This window comes from Rhinoraja longicauda, chromosome 3, assembly GCF_053455715.1.
Source record: "Rhinoraja longicauda isolate Sanriku21f chromosome 3, sRhiLon1.1, whole genome shotgun sequence".
Lineage (NCBI taxonomy): Eukaryota > Metazoa > Chordata > Chondrichthyes > Rajiformes > Arhynchobatidae > Rhinoraja > Rhinoraja longicauda.
In genome coordinates this window covers 29,201,176-29,223,778 of record NC_135955.1, presented here as the reverse complement: position 1 = coordinate 29,223,778, position 22,603 = coordinate 29,201,176, and the positions used below count along the sequence as shown (strand labels likewise).

The window sequence follows — 22,603 nt, the reverse complement described above, 5'->3', positions numbered from 1 at the left end:
TTCTGTCTACATCAGTACTGGCCAATTCTATGCATCATCATTTGGCTCCATTTTTCTCTTTTCATTGTTATGATTTGGCCTGCTGGATGTGACCCACTGCCGTGCTATTTGCAATACATCACACAGAAGGATAATGGGCTTCTGTATGCCACATTTAGTTATTTGGTTTCACTCGGAGATATTCTTCATGTTCCCCGTGATACCTCTACCCCACCTTCTCTGCTGAGAAGGTGAAAACTAACGTCTTTTCTGTGTACCGACAAAGGGTCTGAAACATTCACTGTTTCTTTATGTACACATGCTGCCTGACCTACTGAATGTTCCAACATTTTATCCATTCACTCCAACAAGTACAAGTTGGGCTTAATATCCTGCTTCGCTGCTGAAAACTATGTAATCAAAATCAGCTTCTTTAGAAGAGAAAAAGAACATTATACAGATGTACAGAGACAGACAATGAAGCTACACTAAGCACTCACTAATGAATAAACAGTAATGCAATACAATGAAAGACAACACTTACCTCGCCAACTGCATTGGACAAAACGTGGACTATCTTCTCATGAGGTGTTGCGACAACACTTTGCCCATTGATTTCTATAATGCGGTGGCCAACTCTCACCCCTCCACGCTCTGCGATCCCTCCACGCATAAGGCTACAGATCTGAAACAGAACATGAACCAGTCATTGATTAGTGACCCAAGAGATGGTGTAAGTGCAAAGTGAACTTCTAATTTGATCAGAAGATACATCTATTGCCTTACACCCATCATCTCAATGCAAGGAGGATACTAATTTGATCGAGTTTTTCAAGTTTTTGAGGAGGTGACAAAGGTGATTGATGAAGATAGAGCAGTGGATGGTATCTACATGGATTTTAGGAAGGCATTTGATAAAGTCTCATATGGTAGACTGTTCCAGAAGATTAAGATGCTCGGGATTAACAGTGAATTGGCTGTATGGATCCAGAACTGGCTTACAGGTAGAAGACAGAAGGTTGTAGTGGAACGACAATATTTAGGCTGGAGGTCTGTGATCAGTGGATCTGTTCTGATAAACTGTCTCATCTCTTGACCCAGAAGGTCAGTCTGATCTAAAGAGGCGGTCACAAAAGTGACAGCAGACAATCTTGGTACAGTACTGGGGAAGTGGGGTTGTGAGATTGTGTCTTTCATGTGAATTGTTAGATCAGGGCCACATTTGCTCTGTCAGGCAGAGACAAAAGATCAATGGGACAATTCATTTCCAAACTGATACTCAAAAGTAACTACTGCTTTGAAGATCATAATTTGTTTTTGAATCCTCACAGATAACTGGTCTCCCTGTTCATGAAAAACTATCAGGCAAACCTTCCTTCTTGAGAGTTGAAAGGGATCAGAGTGCATTCCTAACAACAAAGGGACAAGTCTTCTCTTCACCAGCGGTTCACAAAACAGATATTGGTGCTGGATAAAACCGTGCTAAAACCCACATGTAATGCAATTTCTCTGCTTTATTGAAACAGAGTCAATTTTCTTTTTGAAAGTTTTTTATCTTAAAAGTCATCTTATTCAATAACCTTTCAAGAAAGGCATTTCAGATAACAATTCTCTGTATATATTTTGTCCCCATGTTACCCAAATGTCTCCTTATAACCCTCCTACCACTGTTGCAACCTTGTGTAAAACCTATTACTATTTTGGATGAATGCGTCTATCTGTAATCTTCTCTGCACCAAGCAATCTTCTCTGCACCAAGCAAACGTCCACAGCTTATGGGAACATGCTGTGTTTAGATGAGATGCTCCACTTCCTATACTACAACAGTGGCCACATTAAATCAGAAAGCTGTGCATTCAATCCCTGTTCTTGTGGCTTGAGTGTAAATATCCAGGACAATTATCCAGGGCTGTATTGTTGCACATGCTGCCTTTTGAAGAGATATTAAACAGCTTGTTCAGGGGATGTCAAAGATCATCATTTTGATGATCGCTCTAGTGCCCTGGGACCAATAATCGTCCCTCAGCTACAACCACTGAAACCAGATGATCTGGCCCTTGACACTTAACACGTGGTTCATGCTATTTGCAAATCAAAGACAGTGTTTCCTACATCAGTGACAACACTTCAAAACTACTTCGTTGGCTGTAGGTTTTTTGGAACCTTCTTGTAGAGAAGTGAGTGATGAAAAGAGATCTGTTCCCCTTTTTTCACTTACATTATCAGTTTTACTTACGATGCCGAAGATAGACAGGCAGCATCTCTGGAGAGTAGGAGTGGGTGACGTTTTGGGTCGAGAACTCTTCTTCAGACATCAGAAACATCACCCATTCCTTCTCTCGAGAGATGCTACCTGTCCCGCTGAGTTACTCCATGCCCGAGTTACTCCACCATTTTGTCTATCTTCGATTTAAACCAGCATCTGCAGTTCTTTCCGACACATTTTACTTACGATGCCATTCTGTACACTGAAGCCCAGCTGATAGCGCAGGTCTGGTCTCCTTATCAGTACCGTGGTGACCGGAGGACATCGCACAATGTTCAACTTGACCCGAGATTGGTTCTTCAAACCCTGGATTATACAAAATCAAATGAAACGAGTTACGTCTCAGACCAGGAGACCGAGGCTTGGGTTTGTCTTGGAATTAACATTTCACTTCATGTGGGAGGTTCCAATTTGCCTGCCCCTTTGACCAAACCCACCACCATTTTTCCTCGGGAGCTCAGTGACTTTCAGTCATGAGCCCCAATTTGAAGAATTAGCATTTCCCCAATTACTTTCAATTATCTAGGACATTTCACATGGCCAAGGAACCCAACACTGCAGGTATCAAGCTGGAACTTGATCCCAAGCTGAGAGATGTGATTGCAAGACAGTGGATGCTCTGGACTGCCCACATCCCAAAGGTCATATGGGTTGATAGGTTAACTGTCCACTGTAAACTGCCCCTAGTACGTAAGTGAATGGTGGAATCTGGGGGAAAACAATGAGAAAATGGGGAGAACAAAAATATGATTGATGCACGATTATTATAAATGAATGGTTGGTGGTCTGCTTAGACTCAATGGGTCAAAGGTCCTGATTCTATGCTGTATTGCTCTATCACTCTATGATCAAATAACAATGAACTGTGGAAAACATTGTCTCCAGCGATACCTCCGCAGCAATGCAGCCAAGAGGCACACAGAGCATCTCCATTGACCCCAGTCGTGGAACATGGCTCGAAGAAGTATGGAGAATGTAAATAACCAGCTGCGCTCTTTCCCTTTAATTATATCAAGCCTACATTCAGATGGGGTACCTTGATGATGCTCTGACAGGTGGATAATGGTAGTCCCACAAGGCTGGTGCCATTGATGGACATAATCTGGTCTCCAATGTTCAGCTTTCCAGACTTCTCTGCAGGCCCTGCATGCATGATGTTTGCGATGATCACTGTTGGAAGGATGGAGCCCCAGCCTGATTCAACGATCACCAGGCCCAGTATTTCACCTTTCTGCTTCTCAACGTGAACCTGACCAGGAGGAAAAAAATCTACTTTACCACCCAAAACATAACCACAGTCACAGATTCAACAGCAAGACCACCCAGACCCTCGGGTCTATTTGCTTAGAGTTAATGCCATTCACCTATTAGACCCTTTATTCTCCACTCAATCAGGTAAACAAGGTGCGAGGAAACAGTGGGCAGAGGCTTGTACGTGGCATAAACTCCAGGAGTAATTGCCTCCCTCTGAGCAAATATTCTACATGTTATTGGGCGTTTAAAAACAAGAAGTTAGTTCACCTCTCCACCTTCTCCATCCGGCTTTTAAAATCTTTGATGAACAAAAATCAACCACTTGGTGGGGTTCAAATTCAAGGAGTGTTTGGAAAGAGCAAATAAGGAGAAATTGTTTCCATTAGCAAAAGTCCCAAGAATCAGCAGATGCAGATTTAAGGTGATTGGCAATCTAACCGGAGGTGACATAAAGGGGTAACAGTTTTATACAGCAAGTAGTTCTTAAAAGAATGCGAGTGCCAATTCAATCTAACTTTCAAAAGGGATTGGGATAAATTCCTGAGAAAGCAAAATGTAGGAACTGAGGAAAGGACAGGGCAGTGGGACTAATTGCTCTTTCAAGGAGCCAGCACTGGAACAATGGGTCAGCTGACCTGCATCTGCACTACTTTAGTCAACAAGTTGGATGGAACAAAGGTGACAGAAAAAATGACAGGAAGGACCAATTAATGCTCAACCAGCAAGTTGCTTGATCTTAAACTTTAAAAAAATCCTTGACATAGAATTTAAGGAAAAGATTAATGTAAAATAATTCAACTGTGATACCTGCCTTTCACAGAGTGTAGATTACACATACATTTACTGTTCCATGGTTTAGATTCCCCTTAAATTAATCTGTCAATGTAGCAACAATGAACTCATCTCAAATGAGGTTTAGTAATCAAATTATGAGCAACCAAATTGAGGCCTGGTCCTATCTTTAAAATCACATTTTTGGATGAGATCTCCACAGGAACAGAATGCTGAGTTAACAATGCCCATGCCCATCCGTCTCTATACTGCAGTACAGTTACCACAAGACCCCGTCCCTTAAAGCAAAAACCCTCAATGCCACACCTACTTCCTTGCAGTTTTCCGATTTGGAGAAATGAATCAAGTCGTCATTGTACATGTCCTGAGTATTGAGCAGGTCACTGTATTCCTTCTGGCTCAGGTCCTCTGGATTAATCCCATTTGCCCTCAAGAATTCCTGGTAGGCGACACTAAATGCTTGTCCTATGGATTGGGCTATCAGTTGAGCCTGCAGGAAAGGAAGGAGAAATTACATTTAACATACAGAATCAAGACAAACTACTTGGTGCAGCTGGGATTTAATGGCAAAGTGAGATCAGTATAATGGAATGTTGATGATCGGTATGGACTTGAGGGGCTGAAAGGCCTGTTTCCATCTTTGTTCTGTGATTCGACGTACCACAGGAGAAATTATCAAACTAGATTTGATATGGAGCCACATATCAAGGGTGACCAAGAACTGGATGAAATAGGTAGCTTTTAACAAGAGTCTTAATAGAAAAGAAGAGACCAAAGAGGTTTAGGGAGGGAATTCCAGAATTTAGCTTATGAAGGAGGCAAGAATTGGAGGAGCTGAGGGATAGCGGAGGGTTCAAAGAGACAGGGTGGATCTATTTGATTAATTGATTAAAATATACAACATTGATTAATGTAAAATTGGGCACTCTTTTATCCCTTTTGTAAGCTCTTTCTGAATCTGTCCTCTCAGCCATTAGGCTGCAGGCTCCAGGTTTAAAACACTTGTTACACAAAAAGGATTTCTCTCTGTTGTTTTTGGTCCCTCTGTCAATCCCCTTACATCTGGGCCTGGAGGACATCAGCCTTCAGCTACTGGACCCACACTTACTCGTGTGCTTCATCTGAAACCTTCACTGTTCCTAATGCTTCCACCAAACCATTGCGCCGTAACTTGCAACACAATGATCAAGAGCTGAGATGTGGGAATAGATTGGTGAGATGGAGAGCGTCATAGAGTCACACAGCACGGAAACAGGCCCTATGGCCCAACTTGCCCGTGACGTTCAACATGCCCCATCGACACAAGTCCCACTTGCCCGTGTTTGGCCCAGATCCCTTGTAATCTATCCTATCCATGTATCTGCCCAAATGTTTTTTTAAACATTGTGATAGGATCTGCCTCAACTACCTCCTCTGGCAGCTCGTTCTATAAAACGACCATTTTTTTGTGTGATAGTGTTGCCCCTCAAGTTTCTATTGAATCTTTCCCCCCTCACCTTAAACCTATGTCCTCTGGTCTTGATTCTCCTACTCTGGCTAAAAGACTGTGCATTTACCCAATCTATTCCTCTCATGATTTTGTACATCTCTCTAAGATCACCCCTCATCCTCCTGTGCTCCAAGGAATAAAGTCCTAGCCTGCTCAACCTCTACATACCCTCGTGTCCTGGCAACATCCTCATAAATCATCTCTGCACCCGTTACAGTTTAAAATACAGAGGGACAAATGTCTTCCTCTGAGCCATAAACTTTCTGACAACTTTTACTTCAGCTCTCTCTCTGTTCTGAGGGAGGACGACCTCCAAGTCCACATGAAATAGCATCAGGAATTGGTCACATGGCCTTTCCTGCTTTCGCTGCCGTACAGTCAGATCATACGTTTTCTACTAGTTGACCTCAGCACCACTTCCCGGCCTCGGCAATTCCTTCCTCTATCAGCCTGGGTAGCACCCACTCACATGGTAAACCCTTGTTCTCAAAGTGTCCCCCCTCACAATCCTGGTTTTGACTTCCTTACCAAGGAAATAATCTGTTCGACATCCTTCCTCCCAAGCCCTCTCAGAATGGTGTGCATTTCAATAGGATCACTTTTCATTTTGAGGCCACAAGGTATAGTCCCAATCTGTTTAATTAGTCTTTAATTCCAGGAATCAAACAAATGATCTCCTCTGCATGTTGCTTCCAAGTGTGACCACCAGGTTCAAGAATAACTTCTTCCCACCAACCAGCAGGCTCGTGAACCCTACACAAACTATCCTCAACTACAAACTATGCACTGTCTATGGTTGCACTAGGGACTGCAGGGGTTTTTTTTGCACTAACATTGGGGATACTAATATGTTGAATTTTTGTTTATCATACATTATCTATGTGCATAGTGTTTACAGGGCTGTTATATTGCTGTGAGTAAGAATTTAATTGTTCTGTTATTGGTACGTCTGACAATTAAACATTCTTGACTTTATTCTTCCTTAAACACCAAAACTGTAGGCTGTACTCTGGGATGCTGCTGTAGAAACGTGCTTTAGAAATGCAGGAAGAATTTCATTATTTTGCACTCCATTTTCTTTGCTACGACAACATTCCTACTTGGAGACCCTCGGACTATCTTTAATCTGACTTTACCGGGCTTTATCTTGCACTAGAAATTATTCACTTTATCCTGTATCTGTACACTGTGGAAGGCTCGATTGTAATCATGTATAGTCTGACCACTGACAGGATAGCACGCAAAAAAAGCTTTTCACTCCACCATCGTACCCATGACAATAAATTAAACTATCCCTTGGGTAAATAATTATTTGCTGAACTTTTCAAGACTACCACGCTATCTGCACAACCACAAGACAACATGCAACCACACACGAGATCAAAGCACTACGTACGTCCTCAGACTCAAAGACATGGCAGATCATCTTGTACTGCCTCTTCCCATCCTGGGAAGGGTGGGAGGCTTCAACGCTGTCCTGGGAATTGGATCGAGGCATGCGCCGACGCGCCATCAGCACCACGATGTTCCCAATATCCGCGATGTAGGAAATGGTCCGCAGGGGATGGTCCATCATAGTCTCCTAGTGAAGAGCAGCAAGAACGTGGGGCACATTACAATCAAACAGCAACAGTTTTAAGGAAAGCTATTCAATGTTGAAAATGATTTTTCCAGCAGTGGCTCATTTTTTCATGCATTTCCAAACAACTTGCTCTGCTCTGCTCTGCACACAAAATGGATGTGTTTCAGAATTGCAATTTCGCCACTTGATTCACACATGCCCCCCAACACAAACTGGCAGGCGCGGGTCCCAACGTCAAACAGGCAGGTACAGGTGCCCGTGCCAAGCACGCAGGTACGGGTCCCAGCGCCAAACACGCAGCCCGAAAAACACCCAGACATGGGCCGGCCTCTGCACCAAACACAGGCATGGACCTCGGTAACAAACACTCAGGCATGGACCTCTGCACCAAACACTCAGGCATGGACCTCGGGAACAAACAGGGAAGCACGCTCCTCAACACACTCCACACCAACCGTACACGTGCACTCCAATACAACAACACATATGCATGCGCAAACACCTGACATAAACATGCATATGCACACAAATACCTCCCCGTACCAACCAAGCAGCCCAATGCAGCTTAACATCAACCGTAGGCAACAGTATGCAATCTCCAACAGCTAAGCCTGCAGACTCACACCAAGATCAACAGCACATATTTAAGGCAAACTTCATACTGCATGCAGTCACCCACACACACCAACAACCACCACACAGACATTAACTACAGCTCAAAACCAGCGTCAGGCACACAAACACACAACAGTAACCAAATAAAAACCACAGCAACAGCACACGCGTTCACCAATGTACTCTACAGCCACCATATCCCGCACTCACACCGCCATAACCTCAGACACACCATCTCTACACTCACTCATACACACACAGCTACAGAGCAGAGACACAGAAATTATCATGCAGCTCATAACTCACTCTAATCCGTAATGCTCCCTGTGCTCATCAGAGACTGAACAGCCACCAGGGATTGCATGGGATGGAGACTGCTAGCTAAGAGCTAGATGCCACATCCTGTCACTCGACAAGCTCACAGGGGGCACTGGCTGATGCGTCAAAGAGCAGAGAGGCGATTAGCCGGCACTCTGCACAGCTGCAAATCCCTGCTGGCAGTTCAATGCTGGGTGCCCGAGCAACATGCTAAGGCTGCATTCTGTCAAATCCATCCAGCACACCTTAAGTGCAAGTGGCAGAGCGATCAGTACAAATTAAACATCAATTCCAATCCCGGAACCGCTTGAAGCAGGGTGGGAACGCCAACCTCTCCTGAACCCAGCACCATTGGTCTCAGTCTGAGTGAAGATGCTTTGCTGACCGCTTACCAGACAATGACACGGCCCACCTCTAAGCAATTATTAAAGGCTTCCTCCAAATCTATAAATGTTCCTATCTGGTAATTTCTCTATCTCCACAGTCACTAATGAATTCCTTCCACCAGGCAGGAAATGTGAAGACCCAAGTTCTTTCTGCAGGGAAGCATTCTAACAGTTTAGGAAGTGGTTTTATTCATGAAAATCACAGCTTTTCCAAAGTAAAATAATCTGCTAAAAGATTTACTCTCTGAACACTTACCTGCGAATCGGCATTGAGAACCTTAATCCTCTGGGTTGAAATGAAGAGGTCCACTTCCGTCATTGGTTGTGGCTCCCCTTCAGGTGCCTATGTGAAGAAACAGCAACATGGAAGAGGCCACCACAGAGACAATTAACACACATGCACAACTTATACAGCTGACATCTGCCAACACAAAATTATTGTCCATCTTTCCTTTTGTGAAAGGTATTTTAGTTTAATATTGATCTCCAAAATAACATGGGATCCGTTTTGAAATTAGAGACAAAGAGTTATAGAGCATGGAAACATGCCCTTCGGCCCAACTTGCCCACACCAACCAGCATGTCCCATCTACACTAGTCCCACCTGCCTGCATATGGCCCATAGATTATCCTCTAAACCTATCCCATCCGTGTACCAGTCTAAATATTTCTTAAACATTGTGATAGTACCTACCTCAACTACCTCCTCTGGCAGCTCGTTCCATACACTCACTACTCTGTGTGAAAAAGTTACCCCTCCGGTTCCTATTAAATCTCTCCCCCCTCACCTTAAACCTATGCCCTCTGGTTCTCGATTCTTCTCAGCAAGAGACTCTGTGCGTTTACCTGATCTATTCCTCTCATAATTTTGTATACCTCTATAAGATCACCCCTCATCCTCCTGCCCTCCATGGAATAGAGTCCTAGCCTGCTACCTGTATTTCAGGCCCTCAAGACCTGGCAACATTCTCGTAAATCCTCTCTGCACCCTTTCCAGTTTGACAAAACGGAATACTGAGACACAGGAAAGGAGGCAATTCAGCAGAGATCTGCAGTTTAGAATCAGTGTAATAAGTGCGGGTTCATTGGATAGAAGATTCTGTTGCCTTACTGTACGACACTCACTCTAAAGAAGCAGGAAGTCTCTTTAGTGGTAGGATGGTCAGCAACCAGAGGCAAGAGTAAATGCAAAGGCAAAGGAAGTGGTAGAGTTGCTGCCTCATAGCTCCACCGACCCGTTTGATGCTGACTGGTGCTGTCTGCATGGAGTGTGCACGATCTCCCTATGGCTGCATGGGTTCCCCTGGGTGCTCAGGTTTCCTCCCACATCCCAAAAGACGTGGGGCTGGTGGGTTAATTGGCCATTGAAAACTGCCCCTTATGAATAGGTGAGGGACAGAGCCTAGTGGAAGTTGATGAGAATGTGGGGGGGGGGGGGGGGGGGGGGAGGGAGGGAGCAAAATGGGACGAGTGTAAACAGCTGCTTGAAGGTTGGCACGGATCTATTGGATCTGCCTAAGGCCATGAATTAACATTGTGCACAGACAATAACTTAATGTCTTTCTTGCTCAGTGCCTGTATCATTGCTCGGGAAGCTCCAGGTTTTTCCAGGTCTGGGCACCGACATTCATCTGATCTCCAAAGGGAACTGTGAGAGCACAATTTCAACAGGACTTTCAGGGATCACTTCATCAGACGGCTTATATTGCATGCACGACGTCACTGAATAACTGTTACCCAGAATATCAGGTATTATATTTCCCAACATACTCCCCCAGCTCAGCAATTTTTTTATTGGAGAGATGGCAAAAGGTTTCCAGATTACCACTGAGCCTTTTGACACCTCCCCCCTCGACATTTAAGGCCATGCACCCTTGCTCGGTACTCTTCCTGTGATCATTTTATTGCATGGAACCATGATATCAAGTTCCGAGACTGGAGACTTCTTGCACTTTCCACAAAACAGCTGCCTTGCCAATTGGACAGAAATCAGTATTAAATCTGCATAGAGGGAGAGAGAGAGAGATATCAAAATCAATCTCCATTAAGATGCTGATGCATTTTAAGCCTGGTTAATGCGACAGACATAGAATCTATTTATAATCAGAAGGTAAGAAAATGCCAGGTTATTCATTTATTTCTAAAAATATAGACAAGGAATGGTGATAACCTGATTACATGACACGAATGTCTTGGTGCTTTGGTCAGTTCACAGCATAAAGGATCTGGGACATGTACTGCCAGATGGAAGTACTCAGTGAACGGACAACCTGGCAGAAAACAGAGTGGCCTTGAGTAGTGGAAGATGAGGCCATTCAGCCCCACGGGCCTGTTCCGTCAATCAAGGAGATTATGGGCGATTTATGATCTAACTCCATCCTTATGTTTGGATACATCACCGTTGTATCCAACATATGATATGTTGGTCCACATATGAATATATGGGAGACTATTCAAATCTGCTCCCCTGAATTACCGGGGAACTGTCCCACTCCCTTTGGCTCCCCCACCAGCAGAGAATGTTTCCTTGTCTAACTTAAGAGTCATAGAGTCATCCAGCATGGAAACAGGCTCGTCGGCCCACGTTGCCCACACCGGCCAATATGTCCCATCCACATTGGTCCCACCTGCCTGTGTTTGGCCCATATCCTTCTAAACCTGTCCTATCCTTGTAGCTGTCGAAATGTTTCTTAAACGTTGCGATAGTACCAGCCTCAACTACCTCCTCCGGCGGCTTATTCCATATACCTACCACCCTTTGTGTAAAAAAGTTGCCCTTTAGGTTCCTATTAAATCTCTCCCCCCCCTCACCTTAAACCGATAAGCCTATTAAACTTACTTCTTCCCAAACACTAAAGTCTTTGGGAATGCAGACCGAATGTACATAATCATGCTTTGGAAGTTAACCCTTAATAGATACGCTATGCTGAGACAATAGCACTGCAGGTGAACAAGTTTCCTGTCCAGGCATTTACCAGATGGTAATGGGCAGAGCAGTGAAAATAAAAGATGAAAAGCAGGATTAATTGCAACAAAGCTGATGAGATAAATATAATGCTCATGCAGTCGTTACTGTTGAAGAACAGGTTAATGTTTATCCTGGAGAGCTTCCTTCATCATCTCATCCAAGCCGCATGTCCTTCCATTCATTCTTTGGGACAAGAGGATTGTCCTATCTAGACAGGCTAAACTGGATGGGATTGTATTCTTCACAATTTAGAAAATGAGGGGTGAGCTTATTGAAACCTCTAAGATTCTTAGGGGACACAACATGGAACATGTTTTCACCTGTTGGTGGGTCTTCAATGAAGGACACATCGTTTCAAAATAAAGGGCTCGCCATGTAAAAGTCACAGAGGGTAGTGAATCTCTAAAATTCAATGCATTAGTGGGTCGAGGAGGATACTTGATTAGAAGCACTTTAAGTAGAGTTGATACATGCAGATCTACCACCGATCTTCCTGCAACTGGTGGTCGCGCACCTCCTTTTATCCAGACAAAATTACAAGAGCACACTTGAACCCCCCCCCCCCCCCCGGAAATCCCACGAATATAGCGCCTAGGCCGGGTGAGGCGGTCGATCTCAACCTCATCAGGACTTCCGCGGCCAATTGCTGGGTCGAACTTCCAAGGCAGACTTTGCAGGGTGGTATCTCGGCCCCCCGAGGCCGTGACCTCTATTGGTCCGGCAAAATGGATAATCCAGCAAGGCTCCAGAACCAAAGGGGCTGGAAAATCGGTGGTGGACCTTTATTTAAAAGATCAAGGAATTGAGGACGATACAAGAAACTGCAGATGCTAGAATCTTGAGCAAAACATAAAGTACTGAAGGAACTCATCAGGTCGGGCAGCATATGTGGAGGGAATGGACAAACAATGTTTTGGGTCAGGACCTTCCTCAGCCTGACCATAGAATAGAAGAGTATTGGAACAGGCCCTTTGGCCCACAATGTCTGTGCCGAACATGATGTCAAGACAAACTCTGAGTGGCTGCACATAGTCCATATATCTCAATTCCTTGCATATCTATGTGCCTATGCAAAAGTTTCTTAAATGCCACTACCGAATCTGCCTCCACGACCACCCCCGGCAGTCTACCCTATCTCTGTCTCTCATAATTTTACAAACTTCTATCAGGTCTCCCCTCGACCCCCCATCGTTTCAGAGAAAACAGGCAATCACTTTCCGCTGGATGGGGGAGTCCAAGATGAGAAGCCATCAAAATTTAAACCAGACCTTTGGGACTGAGGTTAGGAAACACACCTACAATAAGAAGGTGGTAGAGAATCAAATTATCTTCCACAACTGGCAACTGATGCAGGGACAATTTTAAATCTGAGTGATAGAATTAATTATGTTAACTAAAGGTATAAAGGAATGGAGCTGAGGCACATTTAAGCAACTCATTGAAGGAAGACAAGGCTAAATTGCCTTCTTCTAGGCCTACATTTCTTTCAAATACACACATGCCATTTGCCCGGACCAGTCCTGACAATTTCTCACTGCCACACTTCCTCTCTTCCTTTTTGCTAATTTGATTTGAAAATAAAAATCTGGGCTGTATAAAAATATTAAACATGTATAACATGTTAGCTCTACTCAAAGTTCCATGTCAGATTAGCGTGGAAAACAGCGCGTAATACACTAATGGATAAAACACAACACACTGTTTGCAATGTTTTGCTTTGAAGACGTGTTACTGGAGGTGGCAGTGAGGAAATGGAGGTAAAGAGGTCCTGTGGAAAAATCTAACACACCGTTCAGCACATCTTGCTTGTAACTGGCAGCTACCAGGGACACGGGCAGGAAAGTAATGATGATGCTGCCAAAGCATTAAGAAATTCCAAATTAAACCAACTCACAGCAAATTGCAACTGAGGCATGAAAATAAAGGACACATTTTACATTCAGAGATGTAAACGCACAGATTTTCTGCATCCAGAATCCAGCAGGTAGAAAAAGAAAATGCCCAAAATAGGACAATAAGGACAAAGGCAATAATTTGTGGGTAGGTAATGTTTGAAAACTCATCAGAGTAGGATACATGGCCAAAATGGTGCAGCCAATTCCAGTCAACACAATATCGTCTCAACTAACTGGTACCCAATGGTCCTATCAAAAGTAGCACCGAATTTATTGAATGCAAGGAAAAACACATGGGTCCGAACAACTTTCATCCCAACATATCCGATTGTTTATTGGGCTGCTCGAACTGTGCTGCCTTCCTGCAAGGCCTGGACGAAGGAAGGAAAAAGAACAGTGGGTGAAGGGTGAGTTGTGGGGAGCAGACCTGCAAGCCCAGGCCGCAGAGGAGAGTGACTGAGGCCAAGGCAGACTAGACACTGCAGGATTTACTGGATATAGAAAACAAGGCAAAAAGACACCAGCCAAAGTCTAATATGTTAAAAGAAAGTACAACTTGCGAGAAACAAATGAGAGAGGCACAACGTGTGCGGTACTGCACCTTCTTCCTGTTTTTGGCCATTTTCTGGGCCATCTGTGTGCCAAGGAATAGACAAAAGATAGGAGAATAGTTAGCATAAGACTGGGAAGTGGCAAATGCTGAGAAACATTGACAAAATAGAGCTGTTTGTTTAGCGCACAAGATGGATGGGATTGACGGACGACACAGTCTATAACCAAAATATCAGCAAGTTTTTCGGTAGCCCCTATATGATAACCCACAGAAGAACATTTCTTTACCAGCTTTGGGGAGGAGGGGGGAGATTGGGGACAGGGACTGCAGTAAGATGAGAGGATTGGATTCAAGAGGAGTAGATTCAAGAGGAGAAAGCCAATCACATATTGCCAAAAATGAGATGATGTAAAACTACATCTGCATTGTCAAAAAAAAAATCCATTAAAGCAAATCTGAGATGATATAACAATGTCGCAATGACAGTAAGTGGAAATTACGGAAATGGTACCAGCCCTTCAGCTCCCCATCCCCTGCTGATGTTATGTTCCACACAACCCCCCCCCACCCCTTGCATCTCACCCCATCAAATCATTTGTCTATTCATTCGTCGTGCTTAGACAACTTCCCCTTAAATGCATCTTTGCTATTTGTCTCAACCACTCCAGATCTGCACCATTCTCTGAGGAAAGGAGTTTCTCTTGAAACCCTGATTTGATTGACTTCAGAATATCCTACATTGATGACCCTCAGCTTTGGTCACCCTCACAACTGTAAACAGCATTTCTCAACTCTGTTTATTTTCTCTTTGGCAATACCTACTGAACTCATGTATGGTATGACCTGCCCGGATAGTACACAAAGCAAAGCTTTTCACTGTATCTTGGTACACGTGATAATAATAAACCAATGACAGCTTCTCTGTCTTTATCCCATCATGAAGGATTTGATGGGAAAGATTTCTCTCAATCTGTCTCTAAGCCTTCCTTTACCTAGAGACCAGCAACCAAACTTGTTCAGTCCATACTTATGGATAAACATTTCAGCATCAAATTTATAAACCTTTTTGCTTCTTTGTCGAGGTCTCTATATCCTTTTGATAATGACTCCAACTGCTCACGATCCTTAGTACGTGGATGTGAAATTGAGATGAAATTGGATGTGAAAATGTGATGGGAAGACTGGCTGTGTGCAGAATAAGCAGCAGCAAGGAGCAGCCACCATAACATCAGAAGGTTTCGGACAGCCAGAGAAAGTCTGCGTTTAAAACAAAGCCAATCACAGAAAGGACAATTTCTATGGGATCAAAAACAGATCTGGCCTAGCTAGGTAAAGTGGATTCAAAAACAGATCTGGCCTAGCTAGGTAAAGTGGATTCAAAAACAGATCTGGCCTAGCTAGGTAAAGTGGATTCAAAGACTGACTGGAAACCCCATAGCTCAATAGTGGGAGGCCTTTAAGATGGGAATAAAATCAGAAGAGTGAAATGAATAGGACAAGGTGACGGCTTCAAGAAGGGGATATACACACGAGGGTGAAGTGAATAGAACAGCAAGGCAGGTTTGTAGGTTAATTGGCTGGGTAAATGTAAAAATTGTCCCTAGTGGGTGTAGGATAGTGTTAATGTACGGGGATCACTGGGCGGCACGGACTTGGAGGGCCGAAAAGGCCTGTTTCCGGCTGTATATATATGATGATATGATGATGATGAAGTCTTTGAGCAGGGAAAGATTCAGGTACATTCCTCAAGGACCTGTCCTGATGGCAAAAGAGAGAACAAAATAAAGCCGACTAGGACATCAAACCAGGAAGTTCAGAGCAGAGAAAAAGGAAAGGAAATAAGTGAGGCAAAGAGTACGAGAGAAGATTGGCAGCAAACTAAAAGAGGCGTGCAAACAGGAAACGGGCAGCAACAGGACGGCTTTAGTGAGGGTGCAGAGGAGAATTACTAATACGACTTGAGGGTGAAGGTTTCTGGAAATGGTCTAGACAAATATACTGGAGAAACTGGCACTGTTGGCTATGAAGTCGAGCAATTTGTAAGGGGATGTGATTGGAGAATCTAAAACCATGAAGGAGTAGATGGAGGGAACCTTTTCCTATTGCTGGGGTGTAGAAGCAACGGCATAGAATGATGGTGAGCGGCAAAAGAACTAGAAACAACTCGTATAGCCTTTTTCCCCTTCCCAGTGAGTGATTGGGGCCAGGACTGCACCGTGGGGGAGTGCATGTCCCCAGTGGGCTGTGTTGTAGCTTGTGACTCTTCAGCTATGATACCAAACAGATTGGAGAAAATATTGAGAAATATATCTCAGCATATTTTTTATTTGGTTAGTTTCCGTGTCATGCAGTATCGGACCTTTCCATGCAGAAACCTTTACCCATAATAGAGAAATCTAACACTAGCGGGCAAAGATTTAGTGTTTGGGGCAAGTGGTTTAGCTAAGATCTGGGGAAGAATGCTTTTACTCAGAGGATGCTGGAATCTGAAATGCACTGCTTGTGTGGGCGGAGGAAGCAACTACTTGGGAGCAGTACCTCGACTTGAATCACTAAGGCTACGGAGTAAGTACATGCAAAGGGGAATCGTATAGGTTTCTGGATTTTTTTAAAAGACACAAAGTGCTGGAGTAACTCAGCGGGTCAGGCAGCCTGTCTGGAGAACATGGATAGGTGATGTTTCAGGTTGGGACCCTTCAGACTGCTTCTTGATGGTCAGCATGAACATGATGGGCTGAAGAGCCTGTTTCTGTGTCATAGTCATACAGCATGGAAACAGGCCCTTCGGCCCAATTTGTCCCTGCCAACCAAGATGCCCGTCTTACACTAGTCCCACCTGCCCGTGTTGTATACCTTGATGAGTAAATACATCAATCACTACCGGCAAGAGTGATTTATTCACACCACTCTGTTCTTTCCAGATATTTATCCTGAATTCTCCTCTGGTATCCATCTTATGTTGATGAATCTGGAATCTGACATGCCTCACATCTTCTACACAGCTACCCGAATAGAGCACCTAAATAAGTGCAAATGCTCCTTTAAGGTCACCCTTTGCCAACTGATCTCTGAAGAAAGGAGGTCTCTTTTCTGAGACCTCAGTAGCTACATCATGCTCTCCGGTTTCTTCCCCAGTGCTACTTTACACCTACATGAACCCCGGGCTATAATGATCTCAGGAGGGGAACTCCATTCACTCTACATCCCTGAAAGTCTCAAGTATTTATTGCCCATTTCAAAATGCTCCTGGGCTAATTTTGTCCTTCTGGCTGCCACGTCCATTGAAAGTACAGTAAATTAGGACTGCAGTAAAGAGAATCACAGACAAATGCTCACTCTGAAGACTCACAGCTAACTGTAAAGATGGACAATGTTCAATTTTCAGTTAAATAGGTGCAAGAGAAGGGGAAGTAGGTGTTTGAAGGAAGCTTCAACATTTATAAACCCAGACCCCTGCTGCAGTGCACATGTTATTTTAGCACCACATTAATAATAATGGCCCAGATTTTGCTCTCCCGACAATGGTAAGTTTAGTGTTGTCGCTGTCATTGAGATTGCACATTAAACAGGCCACCTTTCACAGGTTGCCAACATTTTGGTGCTGGTTCGTGAAGCAGCACCGTGAGTCTCCCTGAGGCTGCTGGGAGGTAGTGCATTGTTGGCTTAAGGTACCCACTGTGCTCCATGCGAAAGCAGATGGTGGTACTGAACCCCCTTTAACGAGCAAACATGTCCCCGGACATCAGCTGACCTCTCCTGCCCAAAGGGGGCGAGGAAAAATACGGTGAGGCAGAAACCTGGCGTGCTGTTGGGTGTTGTACACTGCTTTTGTAATTGGAGAAACTGAACATGGATCTTGAAAGCAGAATACAACACAGTCAATCACCTGACATGATACAAATAACAGAGGATGCATTTCTACAGTTGTAGCCTCAGGTCTATGAATATTAGACTGAGATTTAAAAAACAGCTTAATGTGTTCCAATTTTTAAATTAAATCTCCAACCCCCACCCCCACTTAATTCAATCTTTCTTCCTGAAGAAGGGTCCTGGGCTAAAACGTAATCTATCCATGTTCTCCAAATATATTGCCTGACCTGCTGAATTACTCCAGCACTTTGTGTCCTTTTCTCTTTGTCTATTAAGCATCGCTGCCTCCAGCACATCGAGAGACTCATGTTCCCAGCATGATACAGAGGAAATATATTTTGAGCTGAAAAGCCAGAGGAAAAATCCAATAATGAGACAGAAAGACCTAGTGCGTTTTTCAAAAGCTTAAACGAAAGATTTGGTTGGATATATAGGTTTTAAAATTACCAACCAGATTTCCTTAGTCTAATCCTATTGATATAATCTTACTACTGATCCACAGTGATACATGCCCTTAAAGTTATAATTTTGAAAGGGGGAGGGGGGGGGGGGCAGAAGGAAGACGTATTGGGTGTTCAACATTCAGAGCCTCTTTAATGATACTTGCTGAAAAAGGAACAGGAAAATATTTGGATGTCCTGCCATTCAGTTTGATTTGTTAGACAAAATAAATTACAAGAGTTAGAATCTTAACAATACTTTGGGAGAGAAAAGCTGGCATTTGAATAAATCCACATCGAGTTAAAACCCAAGTTAAAGACATACTTGACATCAATGTAATCAATATAATTAATGACTTTGGGGATTTAATCGCTCAGGATTCTGAGGAATGTTTGCGACAACGTGAACCATCTCACTGCCTGTGGATCTGGAGTATTTATAGGGTACTTGGCTGCCAAGCAGTCAAACGGAAAAAGTGAGGGAAAAATGTTCATTAAAGATACAATGACAAATTAGGTCACTCTATGACTGAATTTCAACATAGAAACATAGAAAATAGGTGCAGGAGGAGGCCATTCGGCCCGTTTGAGCCAGCACCACCATTCATTGTGATCATGGCTGATCGTCCACAATCAATAACCCGTGTCTGCCTTCTCCCCATATTCCTTGATTCCACTAGCCCCATGAGCTCTATCTAACTCTCTTAAATCCATCCAGTGATTTGGCCTCCACTGCCCTCTGTGGCAGAGAATTCCACAAATTCACAACTCTCTGGGTGAAAAAGTTTTTTCTCACCTGTTTTAAATGGCCTCCCCTTTATTCTAAGACTGTGGCCCCTGGTTCTGGACTCGCCCAACATTGGGAACATTTTTCCTGCATCTAGCTTGCCCAGTCCTTTTATAATTTTATATGTTTCTATAAGATCCCCTCTCGTCCTTCTAAACTCCAGTGAATACAAGCCCAGTCTTTTCAATCGTTCCTCATATGTCAGTTCCACCATCCCAGGTATCAATCTCATGAACCTACGTTGCACTGCCTCAATTACAAGGAATTGCCTTAAAATTGCCCAGTTCCTTCGGATTAACATATCTTATTAAGGTAATAAAATCTTATAACCATGCCAAATTTATGGATTCTGGATTCCTTTCTGCAGTTGGAGCTAATTGTTAAAGAGCACACAAAGTCTTCCACACAGAGCTTTGGTTCAAATTAAAATAGCTGAGCAGCTTAAGTCAAGATCAAAACAAAAGACGGCAAAGAAAGAAAGGTATATATTTGTGTGTGCATGCGAGAGAGAGAAACAGAGAGATGCAGTGAGAGAAGGCGCATGTTCAGGGAGGGCGTGAGGGGTGGGGCTGGGGAAGAGGGTGGGAGGAGCCAGGGTTGGGTGGGGAGAGCGATTCTCCATGGGGAACAGGGCCGGGAGGTGGGAGAGAGGGAGGGATATAGCGGAGGTGGGGAGAGATCGTGGCCATGGGGGGAGGAGCGGAGAAATAGGGGCCATGGAGGAGATGGGGGGGGAGAGATAGGGGCCATGGGGGGGGAGGGGCGGGGCCTTAAGATGATGATAGAGTGCATGCAGGTTGAGAAGGGCCATAGAGGCGTGGGGAGAATGGTTCCAGTGAGTGGGGAAGGGAGCGATGGGATGGGATGGGGGGAGGAAGGCTTGAGAGCAGTGAGGGGCCTGGGAATGTGGAAAGCAAGTGGGACCTGGAGAGGTGGGGGGACAGGTCAGGGCGGGAGAGCGAGAGACTGAGAAGGAGGGCGAGTCAGTAAGGGAAATAAAGAGGGAGGGATAACAGTTTTGATCCAGCCATGGCCACACTGGTGCAAGAGACCAGCCAGCGTGCGGTGACCACTAGCCAGTGGCAGGCCAGCTGGACCGGGGCATCACCTTGATTCTGCTGACGGCTTCTTGGGCCTGCATCATCCGCACGTTTTTGGACGGGGTTTTGTCGGACAGCAGCTGGGTAGAGCCCAGGTAATTGGCCGCAAAGATGATGCCATCGATTAGATCCTCTGGGTCACAAGGTCCAGGGACTGGAAGAGAGAAAACAAACATGGCTGTGGACGCTGGCAAAAACCATCACAGGAAAGAAAGTGGAGAGATACCTGGGTGAGGTGGTGGGACCCACTGGCTTTCTGCCAGATTTCTGGAATGTTCGTCACATCCTCTGACCTTCAATATACTCATTTTGGCTCAAGGTTTTCCTGACCCTTGCCCCACCTTCCTCCAAATCCAAACAATTTTATTTTCAATGTAACTGAAGCACAAACATGAAAATCAAACACCATTTCAATGTCTCTTATGATCTGTCCGGGTGATCGCTCATGGCCACGAGCTGGAACTTGGTAATTAACTTTGGGGGATGCCAGGAGCTGAAGAACTGGCAATCACTCTGGGTAATTATTACCCCACGTTTTCAAGCAATAAATCAAAGCAGGGAGCAATTCACATTCCTGTCACCAAATACCCGACCTTTTGGGTGGCTTCTGCACTCCAGCGCTTTTCTTGTGCAAGATTCATCTGAAGTGCCTCTTGCAGATAACTGGCAGCCATTCAGAGGTCTGGCAGGGCTTCCCACAGTTTATTTAGAACATCTTTGACCCAGGAAATGCAAAAGAAGTCATTCAGGCACAAAGCAAAAAAATCGCCTCTGGTTCTGACTGATATCTCTGTGTTATCCCACTGGGGTCAAAGTGATCATCAATACCTGCTCCAAACACAGAAGCGTTTTCCCTAAACCTGTGACCACCTTCAAGTTCAACCCCTTTATGTAACATCACTGACTGAAGAAAAAACATTTGAAGGAGATTTTGAAGCGATTACAGGCCCTCCCTGGGTTACGAATTCCTGTCTTATGAACCACCTGGTTTTGAAGCTTTGGCAACCATGTAAGCCAGGTGATTGTACATCTCGGGATATTTTCAGTCTAACAGCTTATTGCACCTTTCGATTGTTAAAACTCATCTGTGTTTCTGGGGACATTGCTCAAATTAGCTGATGCTCAAACGCTCATATCTTACAGCATCAGGATCAAGCTCACCAAATGACTCCTGAGATGCCACAACTGAGGAAACTCAAGTCCTTGCAGAATCTTATACATGTCAGTTAGAAACAGAGTTTTAAAGAGGAAATTATAAGCTTTTTATACAAGGAGCCTCCCTATCTCTAAATTCCTCCAGAATCCAACAGATTGGATTTATTTTGGACTTTAAAGATACAGGGCGGAAATAGGCCCTATTGCCCACTGAGTGACACGCCATCCAACAATCCCCCCCGTACACTAGCACTATCCTACACACACTTGCGACAATTTACCAAAGCCAATTAACCTACAATGCTATATGTCTTTGGGAGAACCGAAGAAAACCCATGCAGTCACAGGGAGAACGTACAAACTCCGTACAGACAGCACCCCCATACTCAGGATCAACCCGGGTCTCTGGCGCTGCAAGGCAGCAACTCTACTGCTGCGCCACTGCGCCGAGGTTTGAATGTATATCCTGGGGCAAGCAGCATCCAGACAGGACATCGTGCTCTCTGAGGATGTTCTCCGAGATTTCCGAGGATGTTGCTGGGATTCGAGGAGCTGAGTTCTAGGGAGAGTTTGGGCAGGCTGGAACTTTATTCCTTGGAGCGTATGAACCCGACGGGTGATCTTATAGAGAGGCATTGATAGTGCAGATGCATTCAGCCTTTTCCCCAGGGTTGATGAAATCAACGTCAAGGTTAAGGTGAGAGGGGAAAGATTTAACAGGAACCTGGGGTGGAGGGGGGGCAACTTTTCCACGCAGTGGGTATATGGAGCGAGCCAGCAGAGGAAGTGTTTGAGGCAAGTAAAATAACAATATTTAAAACACAATTGTACAGGAACATAGATAGTAAAGGTTTAGAGGACATGGGGCAAATGGGCATTTGGGTCAGCATAGGAGTGTTGGGCTGAAGGGCCCATATGACTCCAGGACTCCATTACACTGAGGCTGCTGGCTGTACTCACCACCTGAACCCTCAGTTCCACTGAAGCCAGCTGAACCAAATGTGTAACCAGAGGCCAGCGTATAGGATGACTGCAAGTTAGAGACAAATGTTACACCCTGTAGACAGCTGGTGATTGATTCCAGGAGTCGTATTACCCTGACATCTTGATTAGTACGGGTGTCAGAGGTTACGGGGAGAAGGCAGGAGAATGGG

The 22,603-nt window shown here is 44.5% G+C and overlaps 1 protein-coding gene across 4 annotated transcripts in view; it reads right to left on the bottom strand.

Annotated features, from left to right (window-relative positions):
- Positions 1 to 22,603, bottom strand: part of LOC144591043 (amyloid-beta A4 precursor protein-binding family A member 1-like) — a 113,578-nt gene that overhangs the window by 11,902 nt on the left and 79,073 nt on the right. For 3 of the 4 annotated variants that reach the window (XM_078395396.1, XM_078395390.1, XM_078395384.1), the window contains 8 exons: positions 20,303 to 20,448; positions 14,146 to 14,178; positions 8,938 to 9,024; positions 7,177 to 7,362; positions 4,602 to 4,781; positions 3,282 to 3,494; positions 2,432 to 2,551; positions 524 to 664 (listed from right to left, as the gene is read on the bottom strand). In XM_078395396.1, the coding sequence (XP_078251522.1) occupies positions 524 to 664; positions 2,432 to 2,551; positions 3,282 to 3,494; positions 4,602 to 4,781; positions 7,177 to 7,362; positions 8,938 to 9,024; positions 14,146 to 14,178; positions 20,303 to 20,448 (1,106 nt within the window). The remainder of the gene's footprint in view (positions 1 to 523; positions 665 to 2,431; positions 2,552 to 3,281; positions 3,495 to 4,601; positions 4,782 to 7,176; positions 7,363 to 8,937; positions 9,025 to 14,145; positions 14,179 to 20,302; positions 20,449 to 22,603) is intronic. The other variant, XM_078395398.1, reaches the window with a different exon arrangement.